Source organism: Podarcis vaucheri, assembly GCF_965113315.1.
Source record: "Podarcis vaucheri genome assembly, chromosome: 9".
Taxonomy (NCBI): domain Eukaryota; kingdom Metazoa; phylum Chordata; class Lepidosauria; order Squamata; family Lacertidae; genus Podarcis; species Podarcis vaucheri.
The window spans coordinates 77,409,432-77,423,102 of NC_138767.1; the positions used below are offsets into that span (position 1 = coordinate 77,409,432).

General features: G+C 45.3%; 2 protein-coding genes across 3 annotated transcripts in view; both read right to left on the minus strand.

The window, feature by feature from the left end:
* The window catches only part of JAKMIP1 (janus kinase and microtubule interacting protein 1), a 327,688-nt gene that overhangs the window by 218,019 nt on the left and 95,998 nt on the right, over window positions 1-13,671 (minus strand). The window lies entirely within an intron of this gene.
* Window positions 1-13,671, minus strand: part of CRMP1 (collapsin response mediator protein 1) — a 36,008-nt gene that overhangs the window by 20,069 nt on the left and 2,268 nt on the right. Inside the window, exons 1-4 of one of the 2 annotated variants that reach the window (XM_082238537.1) lie at window positions 12,135-12,264; window positions 8,486-8,574; window positions 3,483-3,667; window positions 335-499 (exon numbers count right to left, since the gene is read on the minus strand). In XM_082238537.1, coding sequence (XP_082094663.1) covers window positions 335-499; window positions 3,483-3,667; window positions 8,486-8,574; window positions 12,135-12,176 — 481 coding nt within the window. In that variant the 5' untranslated portion in view covers window positions 12,177-12,264. Of the gene's footprint in view, window positions 1-334; window positions 500-3,482; window positions 3,668-8,485; window positions 8,575-12,134; window positions 12,265-13,671 lie in introns of those variants that run through there. The other variant, XM_082238536.1, reaches the window with a different exon arrangement.

The window sequence follows — 13,671 nt, forward strand, 5'->3', positions numbered from 1 at the left end:
CAAGCCCCACCCCCCAATCGTTCTTAAACTTCTTATTGGGTGAGCAACAGAGCCAAGCAAGACAGTTGGAGCCTCCCTCCTCCCTGGCCGGCAGGGAGGGAGGGAGGGGAGCTGCTTCCTTTGAAATTTAAGGGACATCATTTAAGGGACATTTAAGGGACATCTATCAATAAGGGACAGCAGCGGGACATGGCGCTGGAATAAGGGACTGTCCCTTCAAATAAGGGACACTTGACAGCTATGATGTTGTGTATCATGATTTCAGTAAGGTTTCTGACAATATCCCCCATATTTTTATCGCTTCATCTGACTATTCTGCTAGACTGTTACTAACCTTTATCTTGTACCAGGATATCCAGCTCTTCCCTGATTCCATCATACCAGTTGGTGATATCCACATGGAGAGAGTAATCGCAACAGGATTTGGTGTCTGCTGCCTCGTGCCACTTTTCAAAGGAGGTTAATAGGCTGGAGCTGGGTTCAGGAAGTACATGGTCAACTGCAATCAGGACGAAGTGTTTGTTAACAGGCAAATAAAGTTCAGTCCACATTTTATCTACAGATGCAATAGTACATGAAACAAAACAGGTCCTGAAACCTTTTGTTTCATTGCCACGCTATTTCTGAAGAGCTTAAATAAACTAGTCATTTCTCTGTGCGAGGAAGAACTATTTCAATTAACTTAAGTTTGATCTTGCCTATTTTTTCCAAAAAGCAGGACACTGAGCTGACTAAGCTAGTAATAATAGGTCATCTCCTAAGAAATATGTGCAGCCTTGGCCAATGCCCACTTAGGAGTAAGCCGTTGGAAGTAACACCAAGCCATAGGGTTGTTATTGTTTTTAGCATAACCCCAGCCTGTCTGCATGCCTGAACCCCAGCAGGCACACTAGCCATACTATGCTTGAGACAGCAAACTAGGATCATAAATCACAGTTTGTTGCAATGCCCGTTCTGACATCCTGGCTTAATCATAGCTTGTTGTCTTGCTTTGCCCCTGCTGCCCACCCAACTGCTGAGAATAAAATAGCCTGAAAATGAAGCCACTCTCAACAGCACTTTCACACACTGCTCTCTTCTCTCATCCTAGAAATAGGCTCCTTTTCCCACCTAGCTCCTCACTGACAAATTCTCTCACCCAGCTTCACTGTTTAGCTCCACTGCAGTCTTTCAGTTTTTTATATAAATAGACTACATGCATCTAACAAGGGGCATATGCTGAAATAACACCTTTTGCCAATCATTCTCAACAGTTTTGTTTATTTTATTTATTATCTGATTTATATGAAACTTTTTAGGGTGCAACAGCCACTTCAAGACAGTGTCCAAAATTTATGACTTAATAATAATAATAACAACAATAATAATAACAATAGCAACAACAACAACAATAAGGCATTATACCTGCTTAAAACTGAACAATATCCACTAAAACATTAAAATATTTTTTTTAAGCAACAGCAGATAATAAAAAGACAGAAAATGTTTTAGTAGTTTCTTAGACATTTCCAAAGATGGGGTCACTCATACTTTCCAAGGGAGAGCATTCATAACTATAGGGCCACCACCTGAAAGGCCCTGTACCTGGTACCCATCAGACTAATGCAGGGCCTCAGAAGCAGATCTGAAAGCCCAGGAAAGCTCATAAACATGCACGTGGCCCTTCAGATAACTTGGTACCAGCATTCTTGTTGCTATGTTCTGTACCAACTGGTTTCCTAACAGTCTTTAAAAACAGTCCCATAAGGAGCATATTACAGTGATACAGAGGATGTATCACTGAGCTAAGCTCAAATTTTCTGCACAGGGCCACAAGTAAACCAGCCAAAGCCGGTGTGATCACACACTAAGATGAAATGTAAAGTGTTTTACCGACACTTTATGACACTAAAACTGCTAAGTGGGGTCATACTCAGTTTTGGAGCGCATTGTTATCAGTATCCTGAGGACAGCCAGCTCTGTTTCTCGTTTTCATCTTCTGCAGGTGAGGCAGCGGATGTGCTGAACTGTTGCCTGGTCACAAAGGACTGAATGAGGACCAATGGACTGAAGTTTAACCTAGACAAGACTGAGATGCTGCTAGAGAATGGCTCTCCTGTCCAATTGAGTGGCAAGCAGGATGCTCTATACAGTGTCCCTCTGGATTACTGCAATGTAATTGCACAGGGGTGTCTCTGAAGATGATTCGGAAACTAGGCAGCATCGAATGCACCCACCTGATTGCCAAGAGGTTTAGGGCAAATGGATCACGTGGCACCGACCCTTGACTCAGCCGCAGTGGCTGCCTGTTCATTTCCAAGTCCCATTCAAAGTGGTGATGTAACCTTAAATCTCTATATGGCTCAGAGCCCCAATATCTTTTCAAACCCCACTCATGATCTGAACCTACCCAGACACTCTGGTTCTCGTCCAGGGCCCTTCTCCGTGTGCTCCTCTCATGGAAGTTTGGAAAACTCTCCCCAGTGAGATCCACCCTGCTCCATCACTTAACACCGTCCCTAAGCTAAGTAAAAACTTACCTATTCTCCCAGGCATTGGGTGGATAATGATTTTTAAAATTATTATTACTACTACTGGTGGCGACCATTTTCGGCGCTTCCAATTGACGCATGATCACCGATGCACGGGTCCTTTCAGAGACCCAGAAGGTGGCAAAACGAGGGCAGAACGGGGAGAAAGGGGGTGGGGCATAATGGGGCAGGGGACTCTTATACGCTCTCTGCCAACGCATGCGGGGGCTGGGAATGGAACCCCCGTGCGAAATGGTCGCTGCCTGTTTTATATTGCTGTCTATTGATAGAATGCTTTTGCTCATAGCTGTCAACTTTCAGATTTGAAAATAAGGGATCAGCAGCCTCACCTGTCCCAGGGACAGTCTATGGGATATCTAACAATCAGGGATAGCAGCGGGAAGCAGCGGGAAAGAGCATTAGAATAAGGGAATTTCCCGCAAAAAAAGGGAAGGTTGACAGCCATGCTTTTGCTGCTGTTTCAATAGATTTCTTTTATAAATTATTTTATTCCTTCCTTCCTTCCTTCCTTCCTTCCTTCCTTCCTTCCCAGCCTTTTACCCTATGGTCCAAGGGCAGGTATGGTTACCATTATATTACACTGTCCTTTTTCAGGGGTTTTTGCCATTCTTTCAGCTTTCAATTTTTTAAAGTCACTTGGAGACTTATGTGGTAAGGAACTAATAAACTGAAATAATAACAACAATAATAACAACAATAATATATTCAGATAAAAATCTAATGTTTTCATTCACCAGCAGTTTGTTTTCCTTCAGTCTCGATAACCCATTTGCACATATCATTACAACCATTGAAGATTCAGCTATTACTATCTTTAATGGGGAGAAAGGTCTGGACTTACTTGTTTGCTTTCCTGTGCCATATGAAACTAAACCTTTCGCTAATGCTTCTATGAATGGGACACATCCTCAGCTTTTCCATAATGAAGTGCTGAGCATTTCCAGTACTTACTGATCATGGTAGTGCCTCCTCCTAGAGCTGCCTTTGTGCCATGATAGAAATCATCAATAGCCATCATGCCTTGAGAGGGCTTCTGCAGGTAAGTATTGACATCGATGCCTCCAGGAATAACCATAAGCCCATTCGTCTCAATGGTCTTCACTCCACCAGGAACAATCAAATTCTCTCCTATTTGTCTGACGAAAAGGAATAAGGCTATTTTGGTTCTTTTGTCTAGAAACATTAACAACAATCTTGAAGGTTTCAAATATAAACCTCAACTTCAGTGTAATCATGTACATATTAGGGTCTAAGATGTGATTATACAGCATCCTGCATCCCAATAGATCTCACTGCATTTTTGCATGCATTTTGCAACCATAGATCCTGCAAATGAAAGTTTAGCTACAGTATCTCATGGGCTGGTCTTTACACTGCTTAGAATTCCTACAAACTGCTTGTGTCATATACTGTAGCTTTCCTTACAGCACAGTGAAGCTATTACTATGTCCACTACCAGAAAGAATATCACAGCCAGCCCAAACCTGACTTCCAGTTCCAAAACATGCAAATCATAACACAAATGTTGGCAATGGGAGAATGGTGCAAATTGCCCATGCCTTTGTGAAGCTCGATTAACTATTTGGGTTGTATAGTTCTTGTGATAATATAATTGATTAAAGTTGTCAGTTGCTTCTTGCAAACCCCTCTTGCGCTGTCCCTCTAATACCCCAAATGGGCTTATAGAAGAATCACAGAATCACAGGATTATTAATCACAGAGTTAGAAGGGATCTCAAGGGTCATGTACTCCAACCCTCCGCAATGCAGGAATCATGAACATTCTTAAGATGTATCAGAACTTAGAAGCTAGAGCTAAAGGTAGACCCTGGAACCCCATGGACACAGTTGCCCGTAGGCAGTGCTACAGGGAAACAACAGCTGTGCATCTGTGGGGTGGCTGAACAAGCTTCAGCCATGCCAACTAAACATTTAGAGATGTGGTTCCCGACTGGTGGCCTGCGAACCTCAGGGATAACCCACCCAGGGAGTCTGTGACACCATTCACATAACAAAAACTGCCACAGATATCTCAAAAATTTCAAAAGGAGGGAGTCTGTGGCTTGGCTTTTGAAAAACAGTGAGTGCACAGTACTTAGCTAATTGTGAACCACTGATTTAGAGAACGAATAAATTAAATTTCATTTATCTTATTTAACAGAATTTATCTACTGCTTAATTTTAAGAAAACATCTAAGAGGTTTACAAAAATCCAGCCCAGTCATTCCACACACATGAAACACTTTCCACATTCTTTGGAGCATCACTGCATCAATGCGGTTTACATATAAATTGGGTCAATACCAAATACTGCAAATTTTGCTAAGTGGAAGGCTAGTTTGGCTGGAGATCTCACACTAAAGCACTAAAGGGTTTTCTCTGGAAAAATTCATACTGAAAAGATTTATGGAAAATTACACTAATCTGCAAAAACAAAACAGTTTTGCATCAGAAAAGTTACTGGTGCCTTAGAAGGTGATTTAATTTAGTATGTTTATTTACCTGTATTTGTTTCTGTTCACTAACAACCTTGAAGCTTCCAAGCTTGCCTAAGATTGTATCTGCAATGGGCATTGTGACTAATGAACATATGAAATGGAAAACCTTCCACAGAATCCAGGACTGTGGCTTGTATCACTCCAGACACCCCATGAGCTGCAACCAAAACTAATTTTGGGGTTTACAGCTCATCCTTTACCTGGAGCAAGACAAACCATAAGCCTCAATTCAGACAACAATCTACACAAACCATTGCTTAGCTCCCAGTGGTGCAACAGCAGGAGCAGCAAAGGCCTTACATATGAACCTGCTCATAGTATACTTCCTAAGGGGAAGAGCTATAGCCAACCATGAATACTAGAATTGATTTGCCCGCCTGCAGTTAACTTAGAGCCAGTGTGGTGTAGTGGTTAAGAGCGGTAGTCACATAATCTGGGTAACCGGGTTCGCGTCTCCGCTCCTCCACATGCAGCTGCTGGGTGACCTTGGGCCAGTCACACTTCTCTGAAGTCTCTCAGCCCCACTCACCTCACAGAGTGTTTGTTGTGGGGGAGGAAGGGAAAGGAGATTGTTAGCCGCTTTGAGACTCCTGAAGGGGAGTGAAAGGCGGGATATCAAATCCAAACTCTTCTTATGTTTATAAAATGCAATAGATTCCTCAGTTTAAGATAAAGTGAATGAGAAATTCTAATAACAAAACATATGAATGCCACGTTCCTCACATTCTGTATTAGTCTGTTGCAGAAAAAACACAAGTCAGGACTAACAAATTTATGTGGCATAAACTTTCATGGGCTTAAGGTCGCTTCAGCAGAGATACATAAAGTGTTAATCCTCAAGAGACATATACACAAACACCCAATTATACATAAAGGACACACATGTGCAGATAGAAGAAATATGAAGGGAATGGGCCTGAGGGTGGCAGACGTTGCTACAAAACCACTCCAAGAGGCCCAGCAATGTCTGTGTCACATTACTATGCAGAGCACAAATGAAACAAGATCCATTCAGAAGATTGCAGGAGAACTTCATCTGCGAATTTACAAATTACTATTATGTGTTAATGTGAATTGAAGTTAATCATTGTAGCTGCAGTATAAGGGATTTTATCAAGAATGGATTGTCTTTGGTTTAAGCAATAGTTTGGAGGCAGAATTAAAGGGAATCAGACCCTGAAGTACAGCATGTGGGAAGCCATACAAAATTGGTCAGTGATGGCCATACTTGGCCCTTCAGCTGTTTTGGGACTACAACTCCCATCATTCCTAGCTAACAGGACCAGTGGTCAAGGATGATGGGAACTGTAGTCCCAAAACAGCTGGAGGGCCAAGTTTGGCCATCACTGGGCCATGTAATTGATTTGTATCTGAATTGGTATTGTAATTTGGTATTAATATATTTTGGTGCATACTGGATTTCTGTAATTGAAAATTAATAAAATTTATTTAACAAAAAAGAAGATTGTGACCCACTCCAAACCAGTAATAAACTGGACCACAGCAAAGAAGTTTTTTTTTGGGGGGGAGAATTCTATACCTCTTGCAATTTCTTACTTTATTTTCTGCTATTTCTCTGATGAACAACCCCTTCCCCAACACACACCAAGGTATATCTAGTTTGGCCATCATAGTGTCAAATCTATATCCAAATCAGTAGTTTCACATGAGGACATCCTTTCAAAACAGCTAAGCCCCTTCTATGTTTGATGGAAATTCTTTGACTGGAAGTACATGCTTGCCTAACAGCTTTTATGCGGTGATTTCTACACTATACTAAGGGCATGTGTCCCCCACCAGAGGTTGTGCTACTTCTGGGTAGTTTGTCCACCTTTGGTCCCCATCCTGCACCCTTTCACGTGCGCCTCCTGTAAGCTGTTAGCATGTGACAGTGGCCACACTCCGGGAAACGGCTTTGACTACCCAGCTAAAGCAGGGCAGCCAGTGGGCCTCAAACCCATTGAGTTAGAGACTTCCCCTTGCATGCAAAGACAGGCTCCAGTGGATGGGGTGGACAAGACCAATGGTGGGTTTCAATGGTCAAGAAGGTGGTTTTTGCGTGCACTGTAGGGGGAAATGGGGGGAGGGGCAGATGACGCTCATCAACCTGGGAAGGTAGCCCACTTAGGAGAAGGAATACTCTGACCCTAAACCTCTGGTGCCTTGTGGGAAATCTTCAGGAGAAGAAAAGCCTAAGAAGGTTTGTTGTTGTTTAGTCATTTAGTTGTGTCTGACTCTTCGTGACCCCATGGACCAGAGCATGCCAGGCCTTCCACTGGCTCCCGCAGTTTGGTCAAACTCATGCTGGTAGCTTCGAGAACACTGTCCAACCATCTCGTCCTCTCTCGTCCCCTTCTCCTTGTGCCCTCCATCTTTCCCAACATCAGGGTCTGTTCCAGGGAGTCTTCTCTTCTCATGAGGTGGCCAAAGTATTGGCGCCTCAGCTTCACGATCTGTCCTTCCAGTGAGCACTCAGGGCTGATTTCCTTAAGAATGGAGAGGTTTGATGTTCTTGCAGTCCATGGGACTCTCAGGAGTCTCCTCCAGCACTATAATTCAAAAGCATCAATTCTTTCGCGATCAGCCTTCTTTATGGTCCAGCTCTCACTTCCATACATCACTACTGGGAAAACCATGGTTTTAACTATACGGACCTTTGTTGGCAAGGAGATGCCTCTGCTTTTTAAGATGCTGGCTAGGTTTGTCAGGTTTTTTCCATACACAAATCCAGACAGGAGTCCCTAAGATGGTTGGTGGCACCTTGAACTCCTCCTTCCAGCAACTCCTGCAGCCCAGCTGGAGCCAAACATACTGTTCTGCTTTCCTTAGGACCACATTAGCGAGTCTGAAAAGGAGTCCCAGGGAGGTCACTTTGGTGCTCCTAACACAGCGGTTTACATACTCCAATGTCTCTCAAGACAGATGGATGCCGCCTATAACTAAGGGCATGTTCACTTACCACTGTGCTCCCACTGAAAGTTTTTTAAGTCACATTCACATGGCACCTTGCTCAAGCCAGCTTCAATCTAACTAAAAAACTGGATGCAGAAGAAGTGGTTAATGTGGACAAATCCTAACACCCATCAAACATGTGCAGATGAGCAACCTGCGCAGATGACAAAATAGGAGTTTGGGAGGGTAGGTGTTGCAGGGGCAGAGAAACCAAAAAGTTCATGTCTGTTGGGTGAAGACATTCCCCCCCCCTTCTAATGTTAACAACGCTGTGAAATGCAGTTTGAAACACAGAAGGGGTGTATGTTTGACCTTGCTAATGTGAACATACCCCAATGTTTGGGCTGGAATCAATCCAGTCTACTGATATCAGAAAAGACTGGATGGGGAGTCTATAGCTTTGACTATAGATAAGATATGTTAAATTAGGCAAGTACACCATAATGTTGCTAGCAACTCTTGCATCACCAAACATACACAGAAAGTTCAAAGTTTTAAAACTAACTTTATCAGCCCATCTTCCAGGTAAACATCTGCATAGAAGGAGTGGTCATCATTAATAATCCGTCCACCTTTAATGAGCAGGCGTTCACTCTGAAGGGGGGGAAGGAGAAAAAGAATTAGGTCCAATAGCTTACTTAAAAACATGTAGTTAACCATCAACAGCACAAGGTCTTAAGAGAACTGCAGTAGGATCTTCATGTACAATATCACTGCTGTAATTCTAGATTAGGATATCTGTTCTCAGGTCACATTTCCTGCTACTTAAAGTCAACTTCTTTACATCTAAAAACTCCAAAGTTTTTAGCCACCTACTGTGTCTCTAGTAACTTGTAAGAAATAAGTTCTGAAATGTTCAACATTATCTCCAACCAAGCAGATACCAACACAATTAGCACCCCTTTCTCGACATCGAAATGGACTATGGCTGCTCTTCTTAGCAGTGTGCCAGGAACCTTCACAGACTGGCTTTTTTTTAGCAGGACCAGCACCAGTTCATCACCAAAGGAGATCTCAGTGCAGAGCAGGGCTGTGGCGCTTGTGTGATGATGGGTGGCCCTGGCTAAATCCTCTTCTTTGCCCATTTCCACTTTCGAGCTAACACTTATTTTCTATTCCAGAAAACATTCTCCCAGTAGAGATCTTTTAGAACCCATTACCAAACCCAAAAGTGGCCAGTGTATTTGCTGAATGTATTAATTTTTCTTATTCTGTATCCAAGAGGTATGATCCCCTAGCCTCTGTAATGGATGCTTCTGAAAGTTAGGTGATTATAAGACACTATGTTTTCCTTTAATAGTGGAAAAACTCCTGGTCAGTTAAAACCATTTCTTTGATATCCTTTTTATTTTCCAAAAGTTAGTTTGGTCAGAGGGGTTATTTATAGGGTCTACTACTTTCAATATTTGATTATTAGAAGTATTCAACCAGGTTATGTGTGAGCATCTTTACAACAGACAATCCTGTCCTGCAAATACTTTTTTTTGCTTCCTAAATTTTGTTATTGGGAGTTCAAATAGGCAAGATGAGCTTTGCAATCACTGAGTTGCTAAACCAAAGTACAACTCTCTGCAAGAATTTGGCTCCAATTTGTAACTGGGCAACAACAAAAAATTCCAGCCAACCTTTAAACTTAAAATAAGCCTTGATCATTTTGCTTATAATGTGTGCTAGAAATATGGTATGTTAACAAGTTTCGTGTATTTACATTTAGCATTGGACAGGATAAAGAGCCTCTGTTTGAATTTTCAGATACTGATGAAGCTAACCATTATAAGAAAGCTATATGAATTTGTTAATTCTATTGTAAAATGGGTAACAGAAACAGTTCATCTAATTGTCCTGTATGAGTTAGCCTTTTCCCTGAAGCCCTTAATTTGAACCACCCTGTGGCTCAAATTAAACCTCATCCTTAAAAAACGAGCATATACCCACAGAGGTGTGTTGTAATGTAGCTTTTGAAGGCGCAGGGAACCTGGCAGGAAAAATAGGGCAACTCTGTTTCCCTGACTCCTAGATTGCAGCAGCAGAGAAACAGTAGTTAAGGCTGAGGAGCAGTTAAACTCAGAGATTCCCAAGCTTTAAGTCAGGGTGGAGACCCAGGGACCCTCCAGATGATCTTGGACTTCTGCACTGGCGTAACACCTTGGTTCCTGGACCTGCTGCTGCATCTTGACTAGCTGTCTAGCGTGCAGACTTTCAGCTGGTGAAGGCTTTCTTGACACAGGAATAAACAGAAGAGGAAAGTTTGCCAACTAAAAGCTCGTGCATTAAAGAGACATGAGCAGGTGCATTAAAATAAACCAAGCTGCTCCAGCGACCCTGCCTTTCCCCCTGTGCTTCAAATTCACATGTTTCATCAAGAGGATGTGATTAGAACCCCTTCGTTTGTCTCACCTCCCTTTCCACCTAACTGGTTTGTTCAAAATAATTTTTCAAATGCTGTTTTTCTGTCATATTAACAGTTGGTGTTCTTTTGAGTGGCTGCTAGGAATTAGAACTCCCCTGCTCCCGTGCTCTAAACTGTATTCACTCCTTCTGGTGCCTAAGGGGGGTTCATCTCCAAAAACCCCACAAGGAACGAGTCTGTTCAGCAGCCACAAAATGCCAAATGTCTGTTGGGGGCAAGAGGAGGGGGGTTGACATATTGCCCGGTTTGGTGCTGGTGGGATTGAATGTCCTCCAAATACTGAAAATTGCTGCCTTAATATCGCTAGACAGTTCTAAGATTCTTGCATCTTCCTTAAGCTCTCGGCAACTTGTTGAACTAACCCCTAATGAAATTTGTCTCTGGAACCAACTACACCTTACTATATGTTGTGATCAGGGTTGCAATCAAGAATTTCACCTAACTTGCAATTTGAAACAGGTTTGGAGGTTTGTCAGATTTCAGAGGGGGAACTAATCAATGTTTTGGGGAAACAGACAGTCCACACATCTGCACATTACAACCAGTTGCTGCCACAAGGAAAGTTAAAGCAAACATTAAGTTTATTCCTAAGCTATAAATCTGAGAGGTTTTCATGAAACCTTGAGAAGTCTAGCAAGATTCTTAACAAAATAGATTTGCACAACCCTGGGTGTCTGGATAAACGTGTGGAGTCTCAAAGAGAAACAAGTACATTCTTTATTGCTTAAAATAAATCCTGTGAACTGCCCTGAGACCTATGGGTATGGGTGGTATATAAATTTTATAATAATAATATCCAGATGGATTCCTGGTTGCTCCCAGCAATACCTGGATTTTCAGAAGAAAACTTGTGGGCAGCCACAGCTTCTCCTTTTCCATGTGGTGCTACAGCGACATCGCACTGTATCACATCCCTATGTTTCTATCTGTGAATAGTACACAATGCGCCACCTGCCACCCTAGAGCAGCCAGCCTTTTGTGCACTTCACAATTTCCTGTGCGGCAGCATTTCTTCCTTCTCTGTGTTGCCCTTTAAAGGAAATCCAAACATGCGACCCTAATCACACTTACAGGGAGTGAGCCCCGTTGAACACAATGGGACTGGCTTCCAAGGAAGCATGTGGCAGGATTACGCCGCGCACCTTTTGACAGCCTCGTGGCAATTGGCGGAGGCCTGCGCCCGCGCTGCGCGAGGAAGCACATAGCTCCCCTTTCCCTCTATCGCGGCTGGCTCCGGCCCGTGGGGGGTGGGGGGCGCCGAGGGAAGCGCCCCCAATGCCTTTTGCATGGGGAGATGTGGGGCTGGCTGCTCCGCTTCGGAAAACCCAGGGCGCCTCCACGATGGACATCCAAGCTCCCTCGGAACTCTTAGCCGCGCTGCTTCTGTCATTAAGCCCCCTTGGGAAACCCCGCCTGGGATCCTGTGCTGGAGACACCCGCCCCGCTCCCCCCCCCGCCCGGTAGGGGCTCAGCCTGGCGGGGGCGGCTGCCCCCTTGCCCTGCAGGCGCGCGCCCGGCTCCCCGCGCTCTTTTGTTCTGCTTGGCCCGCCTGGCTCCGCGCCTCTGCAGCCAGGAAGGGGCGCTGCTGCCCCGTCGCGGCCCCAGGGGACGCCCGCCCACCCGCCCTCCCCACGTTTAACCCCCTCAGGGCGGCACACGCGACGTGGGCCCCCCAGGCGATCACCCCCCGCTCAGCGGACAAAGGGAGTCTTCCGCGCGCGGAGGGGCCGCGCCTGCTGCTCACCGTGAGGCGCGGGATGCTCTTTTTGCCTTGGTGGCCAGACATGCCTCCGGCTGCGGAGAGGGGCGCGCCCGGCGGCGGCGGCGGCACAACAAAGCGCGGCGGCGCCGGCCGAGGAGTCGCCAGGCAGGCGGGAGGGGCGCGGCGGATCGAGGGAGAGGCTCCCCCCCCCCCCGGGACTGGGCGAGGACGAGCTCCGTCTAGAGGCGGCTGCGGGGGCTGCAGCTGCCAAGGCCGCTTCCCCACCCAGGAAGCGCCTCCTCGGAGCCGGCCGGCCTGCCTCTCGCGCCGGAAAACGCCGCCTCCCGCTCGGGCCCCGGCCGGAGAAAAGGGCCCCGGGAGGGCCTGGCCGAGAGTGGGCGCCGCCATTGTGTCCCAGCCCCCCAAGAGTCCTGTAAGGTGCAGGACGGCGCCCGCTGCCCGCTCTGGCTGCAGAGGAAGGAAGCGCCCTTTGCCCGAGAGGGGGAAATGGTCAGGGCACGGGGGCCCCTGAGGCCAACCCCAAAATGGCGCCTCCCCGCGAAGAGCTTCATCGGGAACAAGCGGGGGAGGGGAAAAAGAAAGACCAGCTTCAGGATCTGCTAGATCTGACTTGGGGGTAGCCGGCCCTGCAAGGTGGGGAAGAGGCTGGTGCTATTCTTAGCTTCTGTCATCATCACCCCATATTGTTCTGGGGTGCTTCACATCCCTGCGAAACCAGTTTGACCAGACATTGGACTGGAGGGGAAATCAGAGGCAGAGATGCCCCCTTCAACCTCCTCAACTGTCTCTGGGCACCCGAAGGAACAGGACAGCCACCGCCTTTTCAGCTGGTCCCACCAAAGGAGAACTAAACAGGCCACCCTCTGTCTGCAAGAGCTTTTAAGCTGCCCTTTTGAGCACACAGAACCAAGTTACTAGAAGGCGTATACACACAAATAAAATTCGATATAACTATGAGAACCAAGTAAACTGGTGCATGTTTTCAGCAAAACCACATTTCATATGATGGGCAACAACAATGGGGCTGAGGAGACACATGTAACTAGCGTGTATGTGTCATGATGTCTAAACAACAGTTGAGGACTGGTTCTCTATGACTTTCCTAGCAATATGATGCTCAGTGATGACAATTTCATATAGGAGGGAGACAAACTCTCTCTCATGCCATTCGCTTCTTAAAACACAGTTCTGTGCAGTTTCTAATAGCCAGCTTCAAGACATATCTGAAAATCAGTACTTTGGCCACAGTATTAACTCAGTTCACTTTTTCTTCCTCCCATATTTTCATAGCACCAAGTTGGTTATCTTAAATCTAGAACCCTGATTTTTCTAGGGTTCTAAATCAGGAAAGGGAAAGCATATATGGACCGAGTAGGGTCCTGCTCCTGAAATTATTGCTCCAACTTGTGGAAGGCAACAAGGGCCCAGAGCTAACATGCCCATCCCTGCTTTCCCTTACTGCCTGAGGGAAGTGGAATGCCCAAACAGAATTATGTTCTTCATTATCCTACGCAAAGGGTTGTATCCAGTGCTAGTCCTACTCAGACTAGACCCATTC